The 22335-nt window shown below is 43.3% G+C and overlaps 1 protein-coding gene across 14 annotated transcripts in view; it reads right to left on the bottom strand.

The window, feature by feature from the left end:
• The window catches only part of RSU1 (Ras suppressor protein 1), a 208150-nt gene extending 186194 nt beyond the window's left edge, over nucleotides 1-21956 (bottom strand). For all 14 annotated transcript variants that reach the window (XR_015139587.1, XR_015139588.1, XM_086334189.1 and 11 more), the window contains exons 1-2: nucleotides 21833-21956; nucleotides 21482-21593 (exon numbers count right to left, since the gene is read on the bottom strand). Coding sequence is in view for 12 of the 14 variants with exons in the window: in XM_086334189.1 (XP_086190315.1) it covers nucleotides 21482-21590 (109 nt within the window). In the remaining 2 variants the exon portion in view is untranslated. The remainder of the gene's footprint in view (nucleotides 1-21481; nucleotides 21594-21832) is intronic.
• Nucleotides 21957-22335: the final 379 nt, after the last annotated feature.

The raw sequence follows: 22335 nt of genomic DNA, 5'->3' as shown, positions 1-22335 counted from the left end.
TGTACCCTCCCTGAGATGCTCAGAGAGGGTCACTTTTGACTTGTTTTACAATTCCAGGGGGACACCCTTCAAATTCAGTGCAACTCTGTAGATTACACTGCAAACAGGACGCTCTATTCATTCAATTCCTCCCAAAGTGGTTGACGGAAAAGAAGAATTCATTTGAACTGAAAATACAGGATGGTCCAAAAGGCTGTTCTGACCACTTTGGGTCCCAAGTCTCCACAATGTGTGATTAAAACACCTGCCCGTGTCACATGCTAACGTTATTTCACCCCTGGCAGAAGGATGCAGGTTCAGATCCTCTTAAATATGCAGCTTCTGATGATATATTTAAGTGAAGACAGACAATAAAATATTTGATACCAAGATATAGTATAAATATCATATTCATCCACACGCCCAGAATCCTAAGAAGTATTCCTTTGAATTTTGTTCATAATTTAAAACTTCAGGAAAAAAAAAAAAATCCATGGTATAAAAGCTTTCCTTGACTTCACAACTAAATACTGTAGCGAGGTAGAAGTGTTTTTGTAGCAAGTTTTCAAAACTGGTTTCATGACTGAGTCCTATTTACAGATAAAGGGTCCCTCAACCACAATGACTTGCTTTTTCACTCAACAGAAAGCAATTTATCTGATGATTTTTAAAATGTGACATCTCGTTCTATACATAAATAAGAGCAGAGAATTCACATGTTCTGAGAATCCCCATAAGATGGTCACTGACTGAGGCTTCAGTGTCTACAGGGACATTAAGTCAAAAGATGCTAGACCCAGAGCACTGTGATACTGACAAGGCAGAGCCAACAGCCTTCCCATCCAAACACATCACCTTACAGTCTCTCCTTCAGGAACAAAGAAAAACTTTAAATTCAAAAATGCCCAGGAGAATTAAAGAGGAAAATACAAGTACACAGATATTTATTGCTCTCAGGGGATGTGTAGGGTGATAGGAATAAATGCTCTATGAATTACGAACTGTTTGCAAGACACTGTATTAGGTTGGTGTTGACAGAGATGGAAAATGCGTGAAGACATAGTTACTGTCCTCAAGGAGTTTACTCTATAATAGGAAAAGTGAAAGTGAAGTCGCTCAGTCGTGTCCGACTCTTTGCAACCCCACAGACTGTAGCCCACCAGGCTCCTCCGTCCATGGGATTTTCCAGGCAAGAATACTGGAGTGGGTTGCCATTTCCTTCTCCAGAGGATCTTCCCGACCCAGGGATCGAACGCAGGTCTCCTGCATTGTAGGCAGACGCTTCACCGTCTGAGCCACCAGGGAGGTCTATAATAAGGGGAGGTAACAAAAACCTATGACACACTGTATATACATGCCACATCTTTATCCATTCTTCCACGGATGGACATTTAGGTTGTTCCGCCGTGTATTAGCCATAGGAAGGAATGCAAGTGGCTCATCTGTAGCGATGTGAATGGACCTAGAGATTGTCATACAGAGTGAGGTGAGTCACAAAGAGAGAAACAAACGTATGGACAGCAAGGGGAAGCGGGGTGGGAGGAACTGGGAGAGTGGGACCGACACGCACACACTACTGACACTATATAAACACGAGACAACGAATGAGAACCTACCGTGTAGCACAGGGAGCCCTACTCAGGGCTCTGTGGTGACTGGAATGGGAAGGGAGTCCTACAGGGAGGGGATGTATGTATACACACAGCTGATTCACTTTGCTACACTGCAGAAATTAACACATCACGGTAAAGTAACTGTACTCCAACAAATATTTTAAAATTTTAAAAATAAATAAAATAAATTTCCTTTGTTCATCTCAAAAAAACAAAAACCTGTGATACAGGCAGATTAGCAGCACCTTAAGGAGGTAAGCTGATTACAAACTCCCATTAAAAAGGAAATGTTGGAAGGTTTTCCTCAGGCTTCTCAGTCCATGGGATTCTCCATGCAAGAACACTGGAGTGGGTTGCCATTTCCTTCTCCAGGGGATCTTCCCGACCCAGGGATCGAATCTGGTTCTCCTGCATTACAAGCAGATCCTTTCTCTGACTGAGCCACCATACCTCCTATATCAATATGTTATGCTGGGCACTGAATCACCACTTATAAGAATCAAAAATGTTAAAATAAAGTAGTCATGACAAGAATGTTTATCAAACACTTAACATGTGCTGCCATGGTTCTAAGAATTTTATTACCTCATTTATTCATCACAGTAGGAATAGGGCTTCCCCAGTGGCTTAGAGGGTAAAGCGTCTGTCTGCAATGTGGGAGATCCCTGTGTCGGGAAGACCCCCTGGAGAAGGAAATGGCAACCCACTCCAGTATTCTTGCCTGGAAAATCCCATGGACAGAGGAGCCTGGTAGGCTGCAGTCCATGGGGTCACAAAGAGTCAGACACGACTGACTTCACTTTGACTTTTCACTTTCATTCCTCATAGTAACCCTAACAGATATAGCACTATTATTCTCTGCCTCCCTCCCAATATTTTGGGCGACGGAAATGAGATCCAGAGAAGTCAGACAGCCTGCTCACAGTTTCAGCTCTAGGAAATAGACTCTTTACAAGCCGTCTCCAAACAAGAATCTGATTAATTCTGACTGTACTTTACTACAAGCCAAACAAATCCAGCAAATAGCCACAAACAGAAGACTGTATATCATTTTAAGATGTTCAAAAGATAACACCTGGACTTGAAGTAAAAAAAAAAAAAATCTTTCCAGCATCTAGAAAAAAAAGACATAAGAAAATAAAATCAGATCAGACTTCTTGACAGCAAGGCTTTACACCAAGAAAAACAGGATAACACACTAACAATACTCCAAAAAATAAATTATAAGTCTTCAGTTAAGGCTGACTTTCAAGTAAAAGGGCCCCAACTTTACTGTCAATAAGCACAACTCTGGTGATTAGGCTTCCCTGGTGGCTCAAATGGTAAAGACCTCACCTGCAATGCTGGAGACCCTGGTTCAATCCCTGGGTTGGGAAGATCCCCTGGAGAAGGAAATGGCTACCCACTCCAGTATTCTTGCCTGGAGAATCCCATGGACAGAAGAACCCAGTGGGCTACAGTCCGTGGGACTGCAAAGAGTCGGACACGACTGGATGACTAACATTTTCACTGGTGATATTATCCTCTTGAGCTCTGGAGCAATCTACCAGAGTACATGTTTCAGACATTCAAAATGATTAGAGATACTGACCTGAGGGCTGTATCTGATGAGCATGAAAGATGAGCATGAAAGACATAAGTTCCTGGGTGGTGGATTCTTACCAAGGGAACCTGAATGGAAGCGACACATGTCCCTTCCAGACCAAGACCCTCAGGGCAGTGGATTTGCTAAGACCTCTGAGTGCTGGCTGCCCAGCTCTGAGCCAGCAGATGAGGACAATGCCCTGTGTGGCACGGAGAAAGGAATAGAAGGAAGTGGACATCCTTGAAGGCTACCAGGGGCAGAGATGCATACTCATCCTAAGCTGTGCTGTGAAGGAGAAAAACTTTTTAGATTCTTTAAGCCAGGAGTCCCCAATCCTCAGACCATGAACCAGTACAGGTACGCTGTACTTGGCCTGTGGAATTTCCTAAGTGACAGACCAAGGAAGCTTTGTTATGTTAATGAGATGACTTCTGGAGGCTGCTAGCCAGGGCAGCCAGACCTGTGACTGGAACCACCCTCGCAAATCAATTCTTTCTAACTTGATCTTAAGAGTCAGTGCGACCAACCCCAAGGAAAATCACAGCACATTTATTTTATGAATGTCAACAAGCTAATCCTAAAAGTGATAATGGAAAGGCAAAAGGCTCCAAGTAGCCAATCAGATCAAATCAGTCACTCAGTCGTGTCCAACTCTTTGCGACCCCATGAATCACAGCACGCCAGGCCTCCCTGTCCATCACCAACGCCCGGAGTTCACTCAGACTCACATCCATCGAGTCAGTGATGCCATCCAGCCATCTCATCCTCTGTCGTCCCCTTCTCTTGCCCCCAATCCCTCCCAGCATCAGAGTCTTTTCCAGTGAGTCAACTCTTCGCATGAGGTGGCCCAAGTACTGGAGTTTCAGCTTTAGCATCATTCCTTCCAAAGAAATCCCAGGGCTGATCTCCTTCAGAATGGACTGGTTGGATCTCCTTGCAGTCCAAGGGACTCTCAAGAGTCTTCTCCAACACCACACTTCAAAAGCATCAATTCTTCGACACTCAGCCTTCTTCACAGTCCAACTCTCACATCCATACATGAACACAAGAAAAACCAGAGCCTTGACTAGACAGACCTTTGTTGGCAAAGTAATGTCTCTGCTTTTGAATATGCTATCTAGGTTGGTCATAACTTTCCTTCCAAGGAGTAAGTGTCTTTTAATTTCATGGCTGCAGTCACCATCTGCAGTGATTTTGGAGCCCCCCAAAATAAAGTCTGACACTGTTTCCACTGTTTCCCCATCTATTTCCCATGAAGTGATGGGACCAGATGCCATGATCTTCGTTTTCTGAATGTTGAGCTTTAAGCCAACTTTTTCACTCTCCTCTTTCTTTCACTTTCATCCAGAGGCTTTTGAGTTCCTCTTCGCTTTCTGCCATAAGGGTGGTGTCATCTGCATATCTGAGGTTATTGATATTTCTCCCGGCAATCTTGATTCCAGCTTGTGTTTCTTCCAGCCCAGCATTTCTCATGATGTACTCTGCATATAAGTTAAATAAACAGGGTGACAATACACAGCCTTGATATACTCCTTTTCCTATTTGGAACCAATCTGTTGTTCCATGTCCAGTTCTAACTGTTGCTTCCTGACCTGCATACAAATTTCTCAAGAGGCAGATCAGGTGGTCTGGTATTCCCATCTCTTTCAGAATTTTCCACAGTTTATTGTGATCCACACAATCAAAGGTTTTGTCATAGTCAATAAAGCAGAAATAGATGTTTTTCTGGAACTCTCTTATTTTTTCCATGATCCAGTGGATGTCAGCAATTTGATCTCTGGTTCCTCTGCCTTTTCTAAAACCAGCTTGAACATCAGGAAGTTCATGGTTCACATATTGCTGAAGCCTGGTCTGGAGAATTTTGAGCACTGCTTTACTAGCGTGTGAGATGAGTGCAATTGTGCGGTAGTTTGAGTGTTCTCTGGCATTCTTTGCCTTTCTTTGGGATTGCATTGAAAACTGACCTTTTCCAGTCCTGTGGCCACTGCTGAGTTTTCCAAATTTGCTGGCATACTGAGTGCAGCACTTTCACAGCATCATCTTTCAGGATTTGGAATAGCTCAACTGGAATTCTATCACCTCCACTAGCTTTGTTCGTAGTGATGCTTTCTAAGGCCCACTTGACTTCACATTCCAGGATGTCCGGCTCTAGGTCAGTGATCACAGCATTGTGATTATCTGGGTCATGAAGATCTTTTTTGTACAGTTCTTCTGTGTATTCTTGCCATCTCTTCTTAATATCTTCTGCTTCTGTTAGGTCCATACCATTTCTGTCCTTTATCGAGCCCATTTTTGCATGAAATGTTCCTTTGGTATCTCTGATTTTCTTGAAGAGATCTCTAGTCTTTCCCATTCTGTTGTTTTCCTCTATTTCTTTGCATTGATCGCTGAGGAAGGCTTTCTTATCTCTTCTTACTATTCTTTGGAACTCTGCATTCAGATGTTTGTATCTTTCCTTTTTATCCTTTGCTTTTTGCTTCTCTTCTTTTCACAGCTATTTAAAATACTGAAAAACTCAGAAAGTTGTCACGTCCCAACACAAAACTTACTGTATATAGCCACAGCCAACAATGGATGAGAAAACATAAACCAATGAAACATTAGAGAACCAAGAAGCAGACTCACACAGATACAATCAACTGGTCTCTGGCAAGGGAGCAAAGGCAATTCAATGGGAAAAGGACAATGTTTTCAACCAATGGTGCTGGAACTTGACGTCTATATAAGGAGAAAAAAAGAAGAAAGAACCTAGACACAACACTTGTTAACTTCGAGAAATATTAACTCAAAGTGGTTCACTCTCTTAAATGTAAAATGTAAAAGCATAAAGTCCTAGAGGGAAAATCTAGGCAGTCCTTGACCTGGTAATGATGTCTTAGATACAACACTAAAAGCATTATCAGGGAAAAAAAAAAGAAAAAAGGTGTGTTAACTGGCTGAGAATTCATTAAAAACACTTCTCCTCTGTAAAAGACAATGTTAATAAAATGGAAAGGAGAGCCACAGACTGAGACAAAAGTTTTTGCAAAACATGAATCTAATATCGGCCATCTTTGTAAAATACATCAAGAAATTTAAAATTCAACAATATGAAAGCAAGATCAGACCAGATCAGTCGCTCAGTCGTGTCCGACTCCTTGTAACCCCATGAATCGCAGCACGCCAGGCCTCCCTGTCCGTCACCAACTCCCGGAGTTCACTCAGACTCACGTCCATCGAGTCAGTGATGCCATCCAGCCATCTCATCCTCTGTCGTCCCCTTCTCCTCTTGCCCCCAATCCCTCCCAGCATCAGAGTCTCTTCCAATGAGTCAACTCTTCGCATGAGGTGGCCAAAGTACTGGAGTTTCAGCTTTAGCATCATTCCTTCCAAAGAAATCCCAGGGCTGATCTCCTTCAGAATGGACTGGTTGGATCTCCTTGCAGTCCAAGGGACTCTCAAGAGTCTTCTCCAACACCACACTTCAAAAGCATCAATTCTTCGGCGCTCAGCCTTCTTCACAGTCCAACTCTCACATCCATACATGACCACAGGAAAAACCAGAGCCTTGACTAGATGAACCTTTGTTGGCAAAGTAATGTCTCTGCTTTTGAATATGCTATCTAGGTTGGTCATAACTTTCCTTCCAAGGAGTAAGCGTCTTTTAATTTCATGGCTGCAGTCACCATCTGCAGTGATTTTGGAGCCCCCCAAAATAAAGTCTGACACTGTTTCCACTGTTTCCCCATCTATTTCCCATGAAGTGATGGGACCAGATGCCATGATCTTCGTTTTCTGAATGTTGAGCTTTAAGCCAACTTTTTCACTCTCCACTTTCACTTTCATCTAGAGGCTTTTGAGTTCCTCTTCACTTTCTGCCATAAGCGTGGTGTCATCTGCATATCTGTGGTTATTGATATTTCTCCCGGCAATCTTGATTCCAGCTTGTGCTTCTTCCAAACCTGCGTTTCACATGATGTACTCTGCATATAAGTTAAATAAACAGGGTGACAATATACAGCCTTGACGTACTCCTTTTCCTATTTGGAACCAGTCTGTTGTTTCATGTCCAGTTCTAACTGTTGCTTCCTGACCTGCATACAAATTTCTCAAGAGGCAGATCAGGTGGTCTGGTACTCCCATCTCTTTCAGAATTTTCCACAGTTTATTGTGATCCACACAGTCAAAGGTTTTGTCATAGTCAATAAAGCAGAAATAGATATTTTTCTGGAACTCTCTTATTTTTTCCATGATCCAGCGGATGTCAGCAATTTGATCTCTGGTTCCTCTGCCTTTTCTAAAACCAGCTTGAACATCAGGAAGTTCACGGTTCACGTATTGCTGAAGCCTGGCCTGGAGAATTTTGAGCACTGCTTTACTAGTGTGTGAGATGAGTGCAATTGTGCGGTAGTTTGAGTGTTCTTTGGCATTGCCTTTCTTTGGGATTGCATTGAAAACTGACCTTTTCCAGTCCTGTGGCCACTGCTGAGTTTTCCAAATTTGCTGGCATACTGAGTGCAGCACTTTCACAGCATCATCTTTCAGGATTTGGAATAGCTCAACTGGAATTCTATCACCTCCACTAGCTTTGTTTGTGGTGATGCTTTCTAAGGCCCACTTGACTTCACATTCCAGGATGTCCGGCTCTAGATCAGTGATCACAGCATCGTGATTATCTGGGTCATGAAGATCTTTTTTGTACAGTTCTTCTGTGTATTCTTGCCATCTCTTCTTAATATCTTCTGCTTCTGTTAGGTCCATACCATTTCTGTCCTTTATCGAGCCCATTTTTGCATGAAATGTTCCTTTGGTATCTCTGATTTTCTTGAAGAGATCTCTAGTCTTTCCCATTCTGTTGTTTTCCTCTATTTCTTTGCATTGATCGCTGAGGAAGGCTTTATCATCTCTTCTTACTATTCTTTGGAGCTCTGCATTCAGATGTTTATATCTTTCCTTTTTATCCTTTGCTTTTCGCTTCTCTTCTTTTCACAGCTATTTAAAATACTGAAAAAGAAAAACTCAGAAAGTTGTCACGTCCCAACACAAAACTTACTGTATATAGCCACAGCCAACAATGATGAGAAAACAAACCAATGAAACATCAGAGAACCAAGAAGCAGACTCACACAGATACAATCAACTGGTCTCTGGCAAGGGAGCAAAGGCAATTCAATGGGAAAAGGACAATGTTTTCAACCAATGGTGCTGGAACTTGACGTCTATATAAGAAGAAAAAAAGAAGAAAGAACCTAGACACAACACTTGTAACTTTGAGAAATATTAACTCAAAGTGGTTCACTCTCTTAAATGTAAAATGTAAAAGCGTAACGTTCTAGAGGGAAAATCTAGGCAGTCCTTGACCTGGTAATGATGTCTTAGATACAACACTAAAAGCATTATCAGGAAAAAGAAAAAAAAGAAAAAAGGTGTGTTAACTGGCTGAGAATTCATTAAAAACACTTCTCCTCTGTAAAAGACAATGTTAATAAAATGGAAAGGAGAGCCACAGACTGAGACAAAAGTTTTTGCAAAACATGAATCTAATATCGGCCATCTTTGTAAAATACATCAAGAAATTTAAAATTCAACAATATGAAAGCAAGATCAGATCAGATCAGTCGCTCAGTCGTGTCTGACTCCTTGCAACCCCATGAATCGCAGCACGCCAGGCTTCCCTGTCCATCACCAACTCCCGGAGTTCACTCAGACTCATGTCCATCGAGTCAGTGATGCCATCCAGCCATCTCATCCTCAGTTGTCCCCTTCTCCTCCTGCCCCCAATCCCTCCCAGCATCAGTCTTTCCCAATGAGTCAACTCTTTGCATGAGGTGGCCAAAGTACTGGAGTTTCAGCTTTAGCATCATTCCTTCCAAAGAAAGCCCAGGGCTGATCTCCTTCAGAATGGACTGGTTGGATCTCCTTGCAGTCCAAGGGACTCTCAAGAGTCTTCTCCAACACCACACTTCAAAAGCATCAATTCTTCGGCACTCAGCCTTCTTCACAGTCCAACTCTCACATCCATACATGACCACAGGAAAAACCAGAGCCTTGACTAGATGAACCTTTGTTGGCAAAGTAATGTCTCTGCTTTTGAATATGCTATCTATGTTCGTCATAACTTTCCTTCCAAGGAGTAAGCGTCTTTTAATTTCATGGCTGCAGTCACCATCTGCAGTGATTTTGGAGCCCCCCAAAATACAGTCTGACACTGTATCCACTGTTTCCCCATCTATTTCCCATGAACTGATGGGACCAGATGCCATGATCTTCGTTTTCTGAATATTGAATTTTAAGCCAACTTTTTCACTCTCCACTTTCACTTTCATCCAGAGGCTTTTGAGTTCCTCTTCACTTCCTGCCATAAGGGTGGTGTCATCTGCATATCTGAGGTTATTGATATTTCTCCCGGCAATCTTGATTCCAGCTTGTGTTTCTTCCAGTCCAGCGTTTCTCATGATGTACTCTGCATATAAATTAAAAAATGGGCCACGATTCATACTATATGCAAGTATCAAGTCACAGAGCACTACACCTGAAACAACTACTGTACATCAACTACATTTCAATAAAAAATAATAATTTAAAGCATAACAGAAAAGAAAACCTACACAAAATAGACCTCACTTAAAAAAAAAAAAAATAGGCCAAAGACCTTAATAGACACCACAAGATAAGCAGATGGCAAACAAATATATGAAAAGATTTTCCACATCACCTGCCATGAGAGAACTGCACACTGAAACAATGAGGTTCACAGAGTCAATTCCTAGGGATTGATAATAAGTCCAGGGTCCCCAAGGAGGAGAAAGGGGTCTGGGGCTCTCCAAGTGGAGACAGGGGTCTGGAATTCTCGAGGAGGAGAAAGGGACAAATTTTTTTTCCTCTACATTCTTTAGTCTTAGTCAATTACACAACTCAGTTTAAACTCTGTACTAGGGATTATACAACAACAATGTATCCTGCTGAAGAACAGTGTCTCCTTCCTGAAAACCCTCTGACTAATCCTGTTATCTTAGAATGTATATTATGGGAGTGGGTCTGGTAGGATCTTTCTATTGTTAAATTCTCATCTTGTTATCCTAAAATGTAAATTGTGGGAGTGGGTCTGGTAAAATTTTCACAAACTTGAGACATTCTTTTCATTCATTGTAATAACTAATTAAAAAGTATATAACTCCCTTGCTAACACTAGAGGGGAGGCACTCTCCATCCCCCTTCTGATGTCTGTGTCAGATGCTTTCTCTATCTCTTTTACACTTTAATAAAACTTTATTACACAAAAGCTCTGAGTGATCAAGCCTCGTCTCTGGCCCCGGATTGAATTCTTCTCTTCCAGAGGCCAAGAATCCCAGCATCTCTCGTGGTTCAGCAGCAACCTTTCAAGATACTGCTACAAGTCTATTAGGATGGCCAAAATCAAGAACACTGAGAACACCAAATATTGAGAAGGATGTGGAGCAACAGGAACTCTTATTCATGGCTGGGGGACGTATGAAATGGCTCAGCTACTTGGAAGTCCATGTGTTGGTTTCTTAGGACACCAAGCATATTCTTACCATACAATCCAGCAGTCGTGCTCCTTCGCATTTACCGAAAGGAGTCAAAGAACATTCATACAAAAATCTGCACATGCATGTTTACAGCAGCTTTACTCAGACAAAACTGGAAAGCAGCCAAGATGTCCTTCAATAGGTGAAAGGATAAACGAAGCGTGGTGCATCTAGACAACGGAATTTTAGCCAATAATAAAAACATACAAGCCAGCAAGCCAAGAAAAGACACAGAAGAACCTGAAACGAGTGTGACTAAGTCAAAGAAGTCTCTCTTTAAAGGTTACGTGCTATATGGCTTCAACTATGTCACGTTCTAGAAAATGCAAAACTACAGAGACATAAAATTTCAGTGATTGCCTGGGGTTCGGTGTCAGGTAAGCAGAAAGAGAACGGGGGAAAAGAAACCACAAAGGGTATGCAGGGCAGTGAAACTACTCCGTAAGACACTCAATCTGTTAAAAGCCATGAAGTGTCTATGTTTCTGCTTTGCAAATAGATTCATTTGTTCAATTTTTCTAAATTCCACACATATGCAGTAATAAACGACGTTTGTTTCTCTCTTCTGGCTTATTTCACTCCATCTCTAGGTCCATCCACATCTCTGCAAATAGCATGATTTCATTCTTTTTATGGCTGAATAATATTCCATTGCGTATATGTACCACATCTTCTTTATCTATTCCTCTGCTGATGGACACTTAGGTTGCTTCCATGTCCTGGGTATTGTAAGCAGTGCTGCAATGAACACTGGGGTGCACGAATCTTTTGGATTGTTTTCTCCAGGTATATACCCAGGAATAGGATTGCTGGGTCATATAGATGATTCACTTTGCTGTGCAGCAGAAACACCACACTGTAAAGCAACTATACTCTAATAAATTTTTTAAAGCTATCACGTGTTACAACACAGAGAGCAGACAACAATGTAAACTGTGAATTTTAGTTAGTAAATCAATGCTGCTTCATCAACTGTAACAAAAGTACCACTCCAATGCCAGATTTTAACAACAGGGGAAACTGGAGGTTTAATAACAGGGAAAACTATTGTAAAAAATGAAGTATGATTTTTTTTTTTTAAAAAAAAAAAAAGGAGAATGGGGAGAGAACATGCATGAAACAACTGCTTCCAGCAATATCTTGGTGGAAATATCAGCATTGTTAATTGTGTATAATTGACCAGTTGTGTGTAAGGTACCAAAAACATAACTGTGAGATAGTCTAACATCATTAGAATCCTTGAGAATCAGGATTCTCCGAGTGGAAGAAAAGTAGAGACACAGCATTGAAGAAGTTCACTAAAAGCCCTGCAGTGTCATACTTGAATTGGACCCACCAGTAAAGTCTTTAGGTATTTTAATTTTTACATAGCGGACACAGGGGTGGGGAAGGAGATGGTGGGATGAATTGAGAGTGTGGCATTGACATATAATACACTATCACGTGTAGAACAGATAGCTGGTGGGAAGCTCCTGTACACCACAGGGGACTCAGCTTGGTGCTCTGTGGGTGACCTAGAGGGGTGGGACGGGATATATATATATATATGTATGTATGTACATACAAATATGGCTGATTCATTTCTAAGAAACCAACACATTATAAAGCAATTACACTCCAATAAAAAAGGAATGTTATTAAGCCTTTGCCAGTCATTTATGTTTCAAATATTTCCCCCATATTTGGGACTCTTGCTTACATTTTAAAGAGTGTCCAAGGGCACACCCCATGACCCAGTCAGTCCACCCCTAACCTGTAACCAACAGACAGGAACATGTGTGCGGACATGGCCACAGCAGCAGTACTGGTGCCAGCCCTAGCCTGGGAGCCACCCAAACATCCATCAGCAGCAGCACAGATGTGGGAACTTAGGCTGTCACACCCTGGATCTGTTAACCAGCATCATGACACAAATGAACCTCATGAATAAGCTGCCGAGCATGAGAACCAAAGAGCGGAGATCGTACTGTAAGCCCTCCTTCCTTTGAATGATGCCGATCAACTGGCAAAGGAAATCTACACTGTCAAGAGTCAGGACCCTGTCTTGACTCTCAAGAGTCAGGAGGTGCCGATCGCCTTCAGTTTCTTGGTTTGAAGATCTGTCAGGCTGTACGGTCAGGTGTGCAATTACCTACAGGAACACTCCGATAAAGACATTTTGAAATGGACCTTTTTAAAAAACAATGTGTACGTGTCTGGGGAAGAAGTAGATTGCTGTTTCCTGAGCCCAGTCAGCTGGAGTGTGGGAAGGTCAGATTCCTGAATACATTCCTCGATGGATACGGAATCAGTAGCCCATACAGGTAGGGGAGGCGGCTTCCGGAGCCAGCAGGCACTCAGTGGACGCTTGTCGAATTAGCGGTTTCATCTTTGTATGTGCACCTGACTCTCGAAAATGTTAGTGACATCAGAGAGGCAAGAAAGCATGAGCTACAGCACAGCTTTGGAAGTCTGACTGCCTGGCTTCAAGTCTACTACTCATTAGTGTACTAATACTTAAACACTTATTAGTGTACTGAAGCTCTGGGAATCTCTGGGTCCTCAGCTGCAAACTGGATAGTGAGAACAATGACGATGATGACAACAATCCTAATGGAGCTGTGGGGTTTAAGAGAAATAATCCAGGGACTTCCTGGTGATCCAGTGACTAAGACTCTTCTCTCCCAGTGCAGGCAGCCTGGGTATGATCCCTAGTCAGGGAATGAGATCCCATATGCTGCAACTAAGATCAAAGATCCTGTGTGTCTGGCAAAGACTCGGCATAGCCAAATAATATTAAAAAAAAAAAAAAGAAATAATCTATATGCAGAGCTGCACACAATGTCCGGCATGTGGTAAGCAGTGTGTGGATGTATGGATTAATACTCTCATGTATATAGCTTCAGTTACCTATTATTTTTATCCTTCTAGCAAAGAGTGTACAACTTGAAGAATACATAATAGGCTGCATAGGCATCTTTCACAAAGCCTGAAGATGGAAATATTCACAGCTGTAAAAAATCAACTGTCTTGTCTATGCAAACATTTGCCCAACAACCATTTGGATACTGAGGTTGCAAACTGTGTCACCAATTTCTGCACTGTGCTCTGAAAAACCAAGCGTCCAAGACCCCCTCCAGTTCACTACCTGGTCTGAGGTGTGCCTCTCATTAGCCCACTTTATGCTTAAGAACTGTTCTGAGTCTGGAGGCACCATTAACGCATACGCACAGAAACATATTAAGTGAAAAGGCTCTTGATGAATAACAGGTAAACTGTAACTACAGTTACCGTTTCATGCAACTCAGGTTTATTCTACTGTGATATATGAAGACAGAAAAAATGAATTAGCACATAGTAAAAACAACAACAACATCTCATATGTGACTGTTAAGTCCAATTAAGAATAATAGCTTTTCACTAAAGCCTTAAGAAACTAGGAGGTTCAGAATTAACCCTGACCAGACAGAGACGAAGTTGCTTCTACAGTTTTGTTCGACAGTTCAAGTCCTGCAGCAATGTGATAAACCTCAGTTTCCAAGCCGGAGGGTTGCAAGAATGATGCATTTTCTTGGCCTAGCACAGTGTTTGTTTTTTTTAATTGGAGGCTAACTGCCTTACAGTGTTGTGTTTCTGCTATACAACAAAGTGAATCAGCTCTAAGTACACGCATATCCCCTCTCTCGATGCTTTTTGTTTCTTAACGCCACAATCTATTCCTGGACTCCCTATTCCACTGGTCTACATGTCTGTTCTTATACCAATACAGTCCCTAGGTCAGTGTTTTTAAAGAATTCTGAAACTGACTGGCATGAGGTGAGCCCCGCCAGTCCAGCTTAACCCTGGAAGCCATCATTCCTTAAGGCCTGAGCCACACAGCACAAGATTACAGAACACAGCTGTTAGACACACCCAGGTGTGTGTAACGTGTGAGGCTGGGATTTTCTCAACCTTCTGTCTGCTCGCGTGTGAAACACATCCGCACCAGAGGCTGATGTGAGAAGCACTCACGTGTGCACCACTCAGAACTTCCGATGCAGACGTGATGGGCTGATGGTGGCCCTTCAAAGTCCTCTGGTGAAGCCCTGACCCCAGGGATCTCAGAGTGAGACTGTATTTGGAGTCAGAACTTTCAAAGCGTGATGAAGTAATGAAGCCACTAAGGCAGGCCGTAATCCAAGTTGAATGGCATCATCTCGGGCACAGGAAGTGGACACAGAGAGGGTCCAGAAACCCATGTCAGCAGAGGCCACGTGACACAAGACCGAAGGTGGCTGTCTGCAAAGGAGAAAGGCCTCAGAAGAAACCAACCCTGCCGACACTACCATCTGAGACTTCCGGCCTCCAAAACTATGAACAATCACCATCTGTTGCTGAAGCTCCTTGGTCCGCGGTGTGCGATACGGTAGCCCTGTTATTGCTGTTCAGTCGTGTTCAACTCTCTGTGACCCCATGGACCACAGCACACGGGCTTCCCGGTCCTTCACTATCTCCCAGAGCTTGCTCAAACTCATGTCCATCGAGTCAGTGATGCCATCCAACCATCTCGTCCTCTGTCATCCCCTCCTCCTCCTGCCTTCAATCGTTCCCAGCATCAGGGTCTTTTCCAGTGAGCCGGCTCTTCGCATCAGGTGGCCAAAGTGTCCCTATGGTAGCCCTAGCAGACTAATAAGGCAGACGATGTTATGCCAACATTTATCTTTTGGGCTTTACCGATGCCTCAAATCCAAAACACTGTTTTACACTGTTTAGCATCACACACCGATGAAATCTGCCCAAAGGGGACCCGGCAAATTCCATTTCACCCCCATCTTTCACTGGGAAACATGCTGACTGATCAGCAGCTCTCTGTCCAGAAGACTCTGTGCTGTCCGAGGAGACTCCAGGTCCACAAGGCAGTTCACAAGCCAGCATCAACGATGCTCTGGGCCAGACAGTTCATAACAAACTGTCTGGAGGTTTTTCAAACCGTGAGCTTCACAGATCAAGTGACATAAACGAAGGTATCTCCTGACCTGAAGAAAGAGACGTGATGAGGAGGGAGGAAGAGAGTGCCCAGGTGGCAGTGGACACTGGGGCAGGAGAGGCTGTATTTAGTCTTCTGAGGGACCTGGAGCAAAATGCAGAGGCTCGGCACTGCCCCCTACTGGCCAGGCATGTGCTCTACATGGACTGCTCTTGCAACATTTTTATGCTCTTTGGCTGAAACAAATAAACCAACCTGTGCAGACTTGCTATTCAAAGAAGCAAGAACCTTTACCCAATGTAAAAATATCATCTCTAGCTTCTGCTCTATGATAGTGGATTTTGTTATATTTAGACTAGGTTTTCTTTAAACCAGGCTCATGTACATTTAGGGAAGGGAGAGACGGGGTCTGGTTTTCAAGTACTGTTCTTACCAATTCTAGCACTGGTTTTCACAATTAAGAGCTGGCTAGAAAGGCAAAGCAGTGGACGTTATGGTTTCTTATGGTGACAATCTACTTCAGATCTATTAAATAGCCTTTAGTTTTCTTAGAAGAGCACGTATTAATTCATCACTGGATAATTTAGAGCATTAGTAAGGAAGAAAAGTCCCAGAGAGACTCAATTTACATACTGTCCATCATGGAAAGAAAATACACTCAATACTGGATGGCAAATAATATTTTAATTATTAACTGAAAAACTGCCAGTGGTTTTGATATCCACCTCTTAGGCTCAACAGACCCAAGCCCATCACCATCAAAATCCTGTGAAACGCCCTGCTGCCCCCTCAGCGACCCTTCAGTGCCTGTGGCCCTGCATTTGCCGTGTGTGGTCACTTATTTCGCTGCTGACTTGTCACGCTCTGTGACAAGTCATCTCTACCTCGCCTTTCCCAGGATTTGTGACAGTGAGACTAGCTGGGCAAGGCCCCCACTGAGAATCTCAGAAACTAAAGAGATATTGTTTTGCAGTTTTTACACCATCACAGATAAAATACATTTTTAAATACTAATACTAGAATCCCCCGGTAGTGCAGTGGTTAGGACTCCATGCTTCCACGGCTGGGGGCAGAGGTTCAATCCCAAGTCAGGGAACTAAGACCTGTATGCCAATGTGTCAGACAAAATGTAAAAGTAAAAAATAAATAAAATTTAAATAGTCCTATCATGATGAAAATCCCCAACAGGCACCACATTCCTGGGTTAACAACTCCTTCAGATAACCAAGCCAGGATTACATCTGTTGATTCTTTTGTAGACTCCTTTAGAAAAACAATTCCCTCACAGGCGGTTGAATTTTTTCTTTTAAAATTTATCTGAGAGATATTTAAGTCCTAGCTGGGGTGGAAAAAAAAAAAAAAAAAACTTGATAAAAGTTTGACACCCAGAGCTCAATAAATGTGAAGAGATTAAAAAGTCACAAAAGTCTTAAAAGAAATGAAAAACAGTATGTCTGGCTCCTGAGACTTCCAGGAAGCTGATTACAGAGCCCTTCAAGAGTAACTTTATCATCTGGGTGAAGAGTTGCTGCATGGGAGAGAGTTTCCTCATGAAATTTCTTTAATAAAAAGTACAAAATTATACCATTCCTCCTGGAAGCTTTAAGGAGAACGTGTGTGATTACATGCCATGTAGGAAAAAAAAAAAGGAAAAGAAATAAAATGAGGGACTCCCCTAGTAGTTAAGACTCTGTACTTCCACTGCAGGGGCTGAAGGTTCAATCCCTGGTCAGGCAACTAAGATCCCACATGCCACGTGGTGTGGCCATAAAAATAAAAGGTTTAAAAAAAAAAAAGAAAATGAGGGATCATTTCAGAGAAACAGTATATGGAAATCCCTGAAAATCCCTCCCAAAGGGCTAAAACACACCGGATTCCATTAAGCTGCACAGAAAACATCAAGACATAACCCACACAGATGGCTTACCTTGTCTACCTAACCCGGCTATTCTTGGTTCGGACCATCGACTGTGCTGGGACTGGTTATATCTGAGGCTTACACACTCTCTCTGGACATTCGTACGAACAGTTAACAGCCACTGTGTACTCAGAACTGGGCTCGGTGCTAAGCACTTGACATGAAGCCATGCACTCAGGTCTAAACCTGTGCCACGTGGGGACTTGTGCTGTACTGTGCTAAGTCCCTTCAGTCGTGTCCAACTCCTTGCGACCCTATGAACTGTAGCCCCCCAGGCTCCTCTGTCCATGGCGATTCCCCAGGCAAGAATACTGGAGTGGGTGGCCATGCCCTCCTCCAGGGGGTCTTCTGACCTAGGGATCGAACCCTCATCTCTTACATCTCCTGCTCTGGCAGGCAGGTTCTTTACCACTAGCGCCACCTGTACTTATGTTTCCATCTAATGAGGAGGCACTCGAGGCTCAGAAAGGTTAAGTCGTTTCTCTAAACTAACACACTAGTAAGATGGACAATCTGAACCCAGTCTATTTGGCTCCAAGGCCCCACTTGTAAGCACTGGACCATGTCTGTCTCTCAGGGTCAGATCTGACCATCCCCAGAACCCGACTGGACTGACAGAAAACTCTAAAACCTGGCTGATGTCTGTCTCCAGCCTAGGAAGTTTTCTTACCAGAAAGCTTTTGGTACCTCAACTCCAAAGTTGCATCTTTGAAAGGCAACTTACTGCCTTGGAGCAAGGAAGTGCTGCGTTTATAAGACACAACTTTCCAAGCAGAAACAAAGCCTATTTCCTATGCTTAGAATAAGTACACAACAGCCACTCTTAGATTCAAAGCTTAATTCCTGCCCTTAGAGAAACTAAAAGTAAAGATAACAAAGAGAGGGACTTCCCTGGTGGTCCAGTGGCTAAGACTCTGCACTTCCACTGCAGGGGGCATGGATTCGACTCATCAGGAAACTAAGATCCCGTATGCCACACAGTATGGCAAAAATAAATAAATAAAAACAATAACTAAAAAAAGATAATGAAGGGAAAGCTTGAGATACAATAACCATTCTCTGTCCATGGAAATAACCTGTTCCCTGGGTTCAATCTTGATACTAGCACATAAAACCTTGGGGACCTCCCCGGCAGTTCAGTGGTTAGGACTTGGCACTTTCACAGCTGTGCCTGGGTTGAATCCCTAGTCGGGGAAGTAAGATCCCACAAGCTGAACAGACAAAATAAATTAAAAAAAAATAATAAGCAAAAACCTCATGATTATAGTCAAAATTTTATAAGCAAAAGACTATGGGAATCCTTATAGTACAGCTAACGTGATCATGCCGAATATTTTAATATCTAAGACATTAAAGTACATGGAGTAAGCATTCTGTACACTATTGACCACTGAGCCCCAGTGGAGGGTGGGGTCCTGAAGGCATCCTGGGACCCTCCAGACTCCAGAAGTCAGGGAGTTTTTTGCAGAAAGCAGTCACTTCTTAGGTCTAGCCCACTCCAGAGGATGGAGGCGAAGTGTCCAAATTCACTGCCACTAAACTCCCCAATAAGCACTCCTGCTCTTCCTGAAGTGACTTCTCCGGGAAAATGTTAACAATGACCTTGCTTTTCAGCACTTCATACTACACCGGAAGCAGCTTTTTCAGGAAGCAAGTGGCTATCTTTTCTTCTTCAATACAAGCCAAGGCTTCAAAGAGATAAAACAACTGAACTGGAATAGCTCCACCACTCTCCTGACTTACAAATATAACATAGAGAACCCTCTTCAAAGCTGAGGAGTACAAAGTTCCTCTAGTGAGAGCAACCTTTTTTCAAGCCCATGAGAGAGACATCCTGAGGAGCAGAGAGCTGTGAGGCCAAGGGCACAGCTGAGCCAGGCCTCCTGCTTGCGCCTCAGCATCTTTTTCTGACGCAGCCGTGTGCCCAATGACCACTGTGACCCTGCAGGGCAGGGGCAGTGAGGGGAAACATCGATGTTCCCAACCATCAGTTAAGCACCTGAGACCCCTGCTCTGTTGCTGTCACCAAGAAGCCACCACCACTGAGAAGTCAACACATTACAGGAGGCTGAGATGCTAACCTTCATGGCAGGTGTCTTCTGAAGGACTATCGAGTGTCAATCACCTACAGTTTTCCATTCCCTGGCCTTCTGTAGAGATATATCAATGACACCAACCCTGATCTCTGTCCAAGGCACAAACCTGAAGCCATCTGAGACTGCAATCCCTGGTTTAAAGGAGAGAGTTGCAATAAAATGCCTGTTACAGGAGAATAACACTGAAAGCAATACAGTGTTTAAAGTACAGGGGCAGTTAGGGGGAAGGATGGGGAAAGAGATAGTTGGGGAGCCTGAGATTGGCCTGAATACTCTGCTATATTTAAAATGGGTAACCAAAAAGGACCTACTGTATAGCACAGGGAACTCTGCTCAATGTTACCTGGCAGCCTGGATGGGAGAGGAGTTTGGGGGAGAATGGATACATGTAAATGTATCATTGAGTTCCTTTGCTGTCCACCTGAAAACTATCACAACATTATTAATTGGCTATGCTTCTTACAAAATAAAAACTTAAGGGCAGTACAAGGGCAGTGAAAGTGGAGGTGAGAGGAGCATTAGGAAGACAGCACAACAGCAGGAAGAAGAAACAAAAGCCTGAACTAAGTCAGAAGGAAAAAAAACGGAAAAAGATAATGAGTCAAGAAATGCTTATCATGTAACTTTCATGTGGAAAAAGAATGGAAAATGATTCAGAAATAATTTCCCATTAAAAAACCAAGTGACACATGAAAAGATGCCCAATATCACTAATTATTAGAGAAATGCAAACCAAAACCACAATGAGGTATCACCTCACACTGATCAGAATGACCATCATCAAAATGTCTAGAAACAAACAATAAATGCTGAAGAGGGTGTAGAGAAAAGGGAACCCTCCTACACGGCTAGTGGGAATGTAAACTGACAGAGGCACTACAGAGTACAGTATGGAGGGTCCTTAAAAAGCTAAAAATTGAGCTACCATATGATCCAGCAATCCCACTCCTGGGCTTGTAACTGAAGAAAAACATGTTTCAAAAGGATACAATGTTCAGCACTGTGTATAATAGCCAGCACACGGAAGCAACCTAAATGTCCAATGACAGATGAATGGATAAAGATGTGATACAGATATACAATGGAATACTACTCTGCCATGAAAGAGAATGAAATAATGTAATTTGTGGTGACATGGATAGACACTGAGTGAAGTCAGAGAAAGACAAATATCATCTGATATCAATTTTATGCGGAATCTAAAAAAAAAAACACGATACAAATGAACCTATTTACAAAACAGAGTCACAGATGTAGAAAACTTCCCTAAGGGGGAAGAGGAGGAAAACTGGGAAATTGGGTTTGACATATACTCACTACTATGTATAAGACAACTAATAAGGACCTACTGTATAGCACCGAGAACTCTATTTAGTACTCTATAATGACTTATATGGGAACCGAATCTAAAAAAGGGTGGATGTATGTATCTGTATAACTGAATCACTTTGCGTACAGCAGAAACCAGCACATTATAAATCAGCTATGCTCCAATAAAAATTATTTTAAAAAAAAACACCAAGTGGCTATTTAGTAAACTGTGGAAAATCCACCCAAAAAACATCAATCAGCATGGACGAATGATGAGATCCAGCAGCTACAAGTTCGTGTAATTCTTAACCTTGCTCTCGTGCCTGTTTTCCAGCTGAGAGAACAAATCTGAGTGCAAGCTTTCTGAGCTAAGCCCTAGACAAATGCCCTTTACAAGCACCAGGTGGGGTGGAAACCATCAGAATGTCTCGAACTGCCACCAGCAGTTACTTGTTAAACTGATAAACCCACCCTCTCCGAGAGGAAGGCCCTCCGGAGAACTTACACAGGCCGTTGATGTCCAGCATGTTAGAGATGCCTCGGTCACTCATGTCCACTTCCGGCTGGTTCTTCTCCCGGCTCTCTTCCACCAACTTTTTCAGAGACTTGGACATGACCTGTACCAAACAATAACAAAGCACGTGGGCGACGGCCAGAAGGGTGCAAGGAGAGAAATGAGCGAGCCCCCAGCTGACACTCTCCAGTTTTCCCCAGGTGCTGGGAAGTGGGCAGCGGCGGGAAGGGTCTGGGAACAAGGATGGGGGTTGGGGAGCGAGGGACAGAGAAGTGGGGAGGGTCCAGCACCATTCCCGCCGCGGAGAGAAGCAAACACAACTGCAACCACACACACACTCACTGCGGAGGGCTGCACTTAACAGGCAGAAACTACAGACTTCTGCAGCGAGAGATGCGCTCGGTCGGTGCAAGACGAGCACCCAAACGAGGAACACGCCCTGTCCCGGCACTCCGCGCAGGCGCACAACGGACCGCTAGCAACTCCAGGCCCCGCCCGCTTCAGGCCCTTCCCTAATTAGGAGAACTGCTTACTAGACGTGGCTCAGGGCGAGGCTCCGCCCATAAAAGAATGCGTGCCCTGCGGCTAGCCAATCATGTATGCTGTTCGGCCTGGAGACTCCGCCCCACCCGTGGTTAGTGCCCCGCCCCCCCAGATTAGGCTTCGGATCGGAGAGAAGCCGCCCGGTGCGCAGGCTCAATTTGTAAATGGAAGCCAGAGTGCTGTGGGCGGAACCAGGGAAGTTTGGGCCCGGGTTCAGGCTGTGTCAGGGACAAGTGACAAGTCAATAGTCTCTCAGTGTGTTACTTCTTTAACTTACTGGAAGTTGCTACCCTGAATCCTTT

The sequence above is a fragment of the Bos grunniens genome, chromosome 13, assembly GCF_055505025.1.
Source record: "Bos grunniens cultivar Pamir isolate PY7600 chromosome 13, Bosgru_T2T1.0, whole genome shotgun sequence".
NCBI classification, from domain to species: domain Eukaryota; kingdom Metazoa; phylum Chordata; class Mammalia; order Artiodactyla; family Bovidae; genus Bos; species Bos grunniens.
Note: the sequence above shows the minus strand (reverse complement) of the source record. Positions and strands in the feature narration are given on the sequence as shown.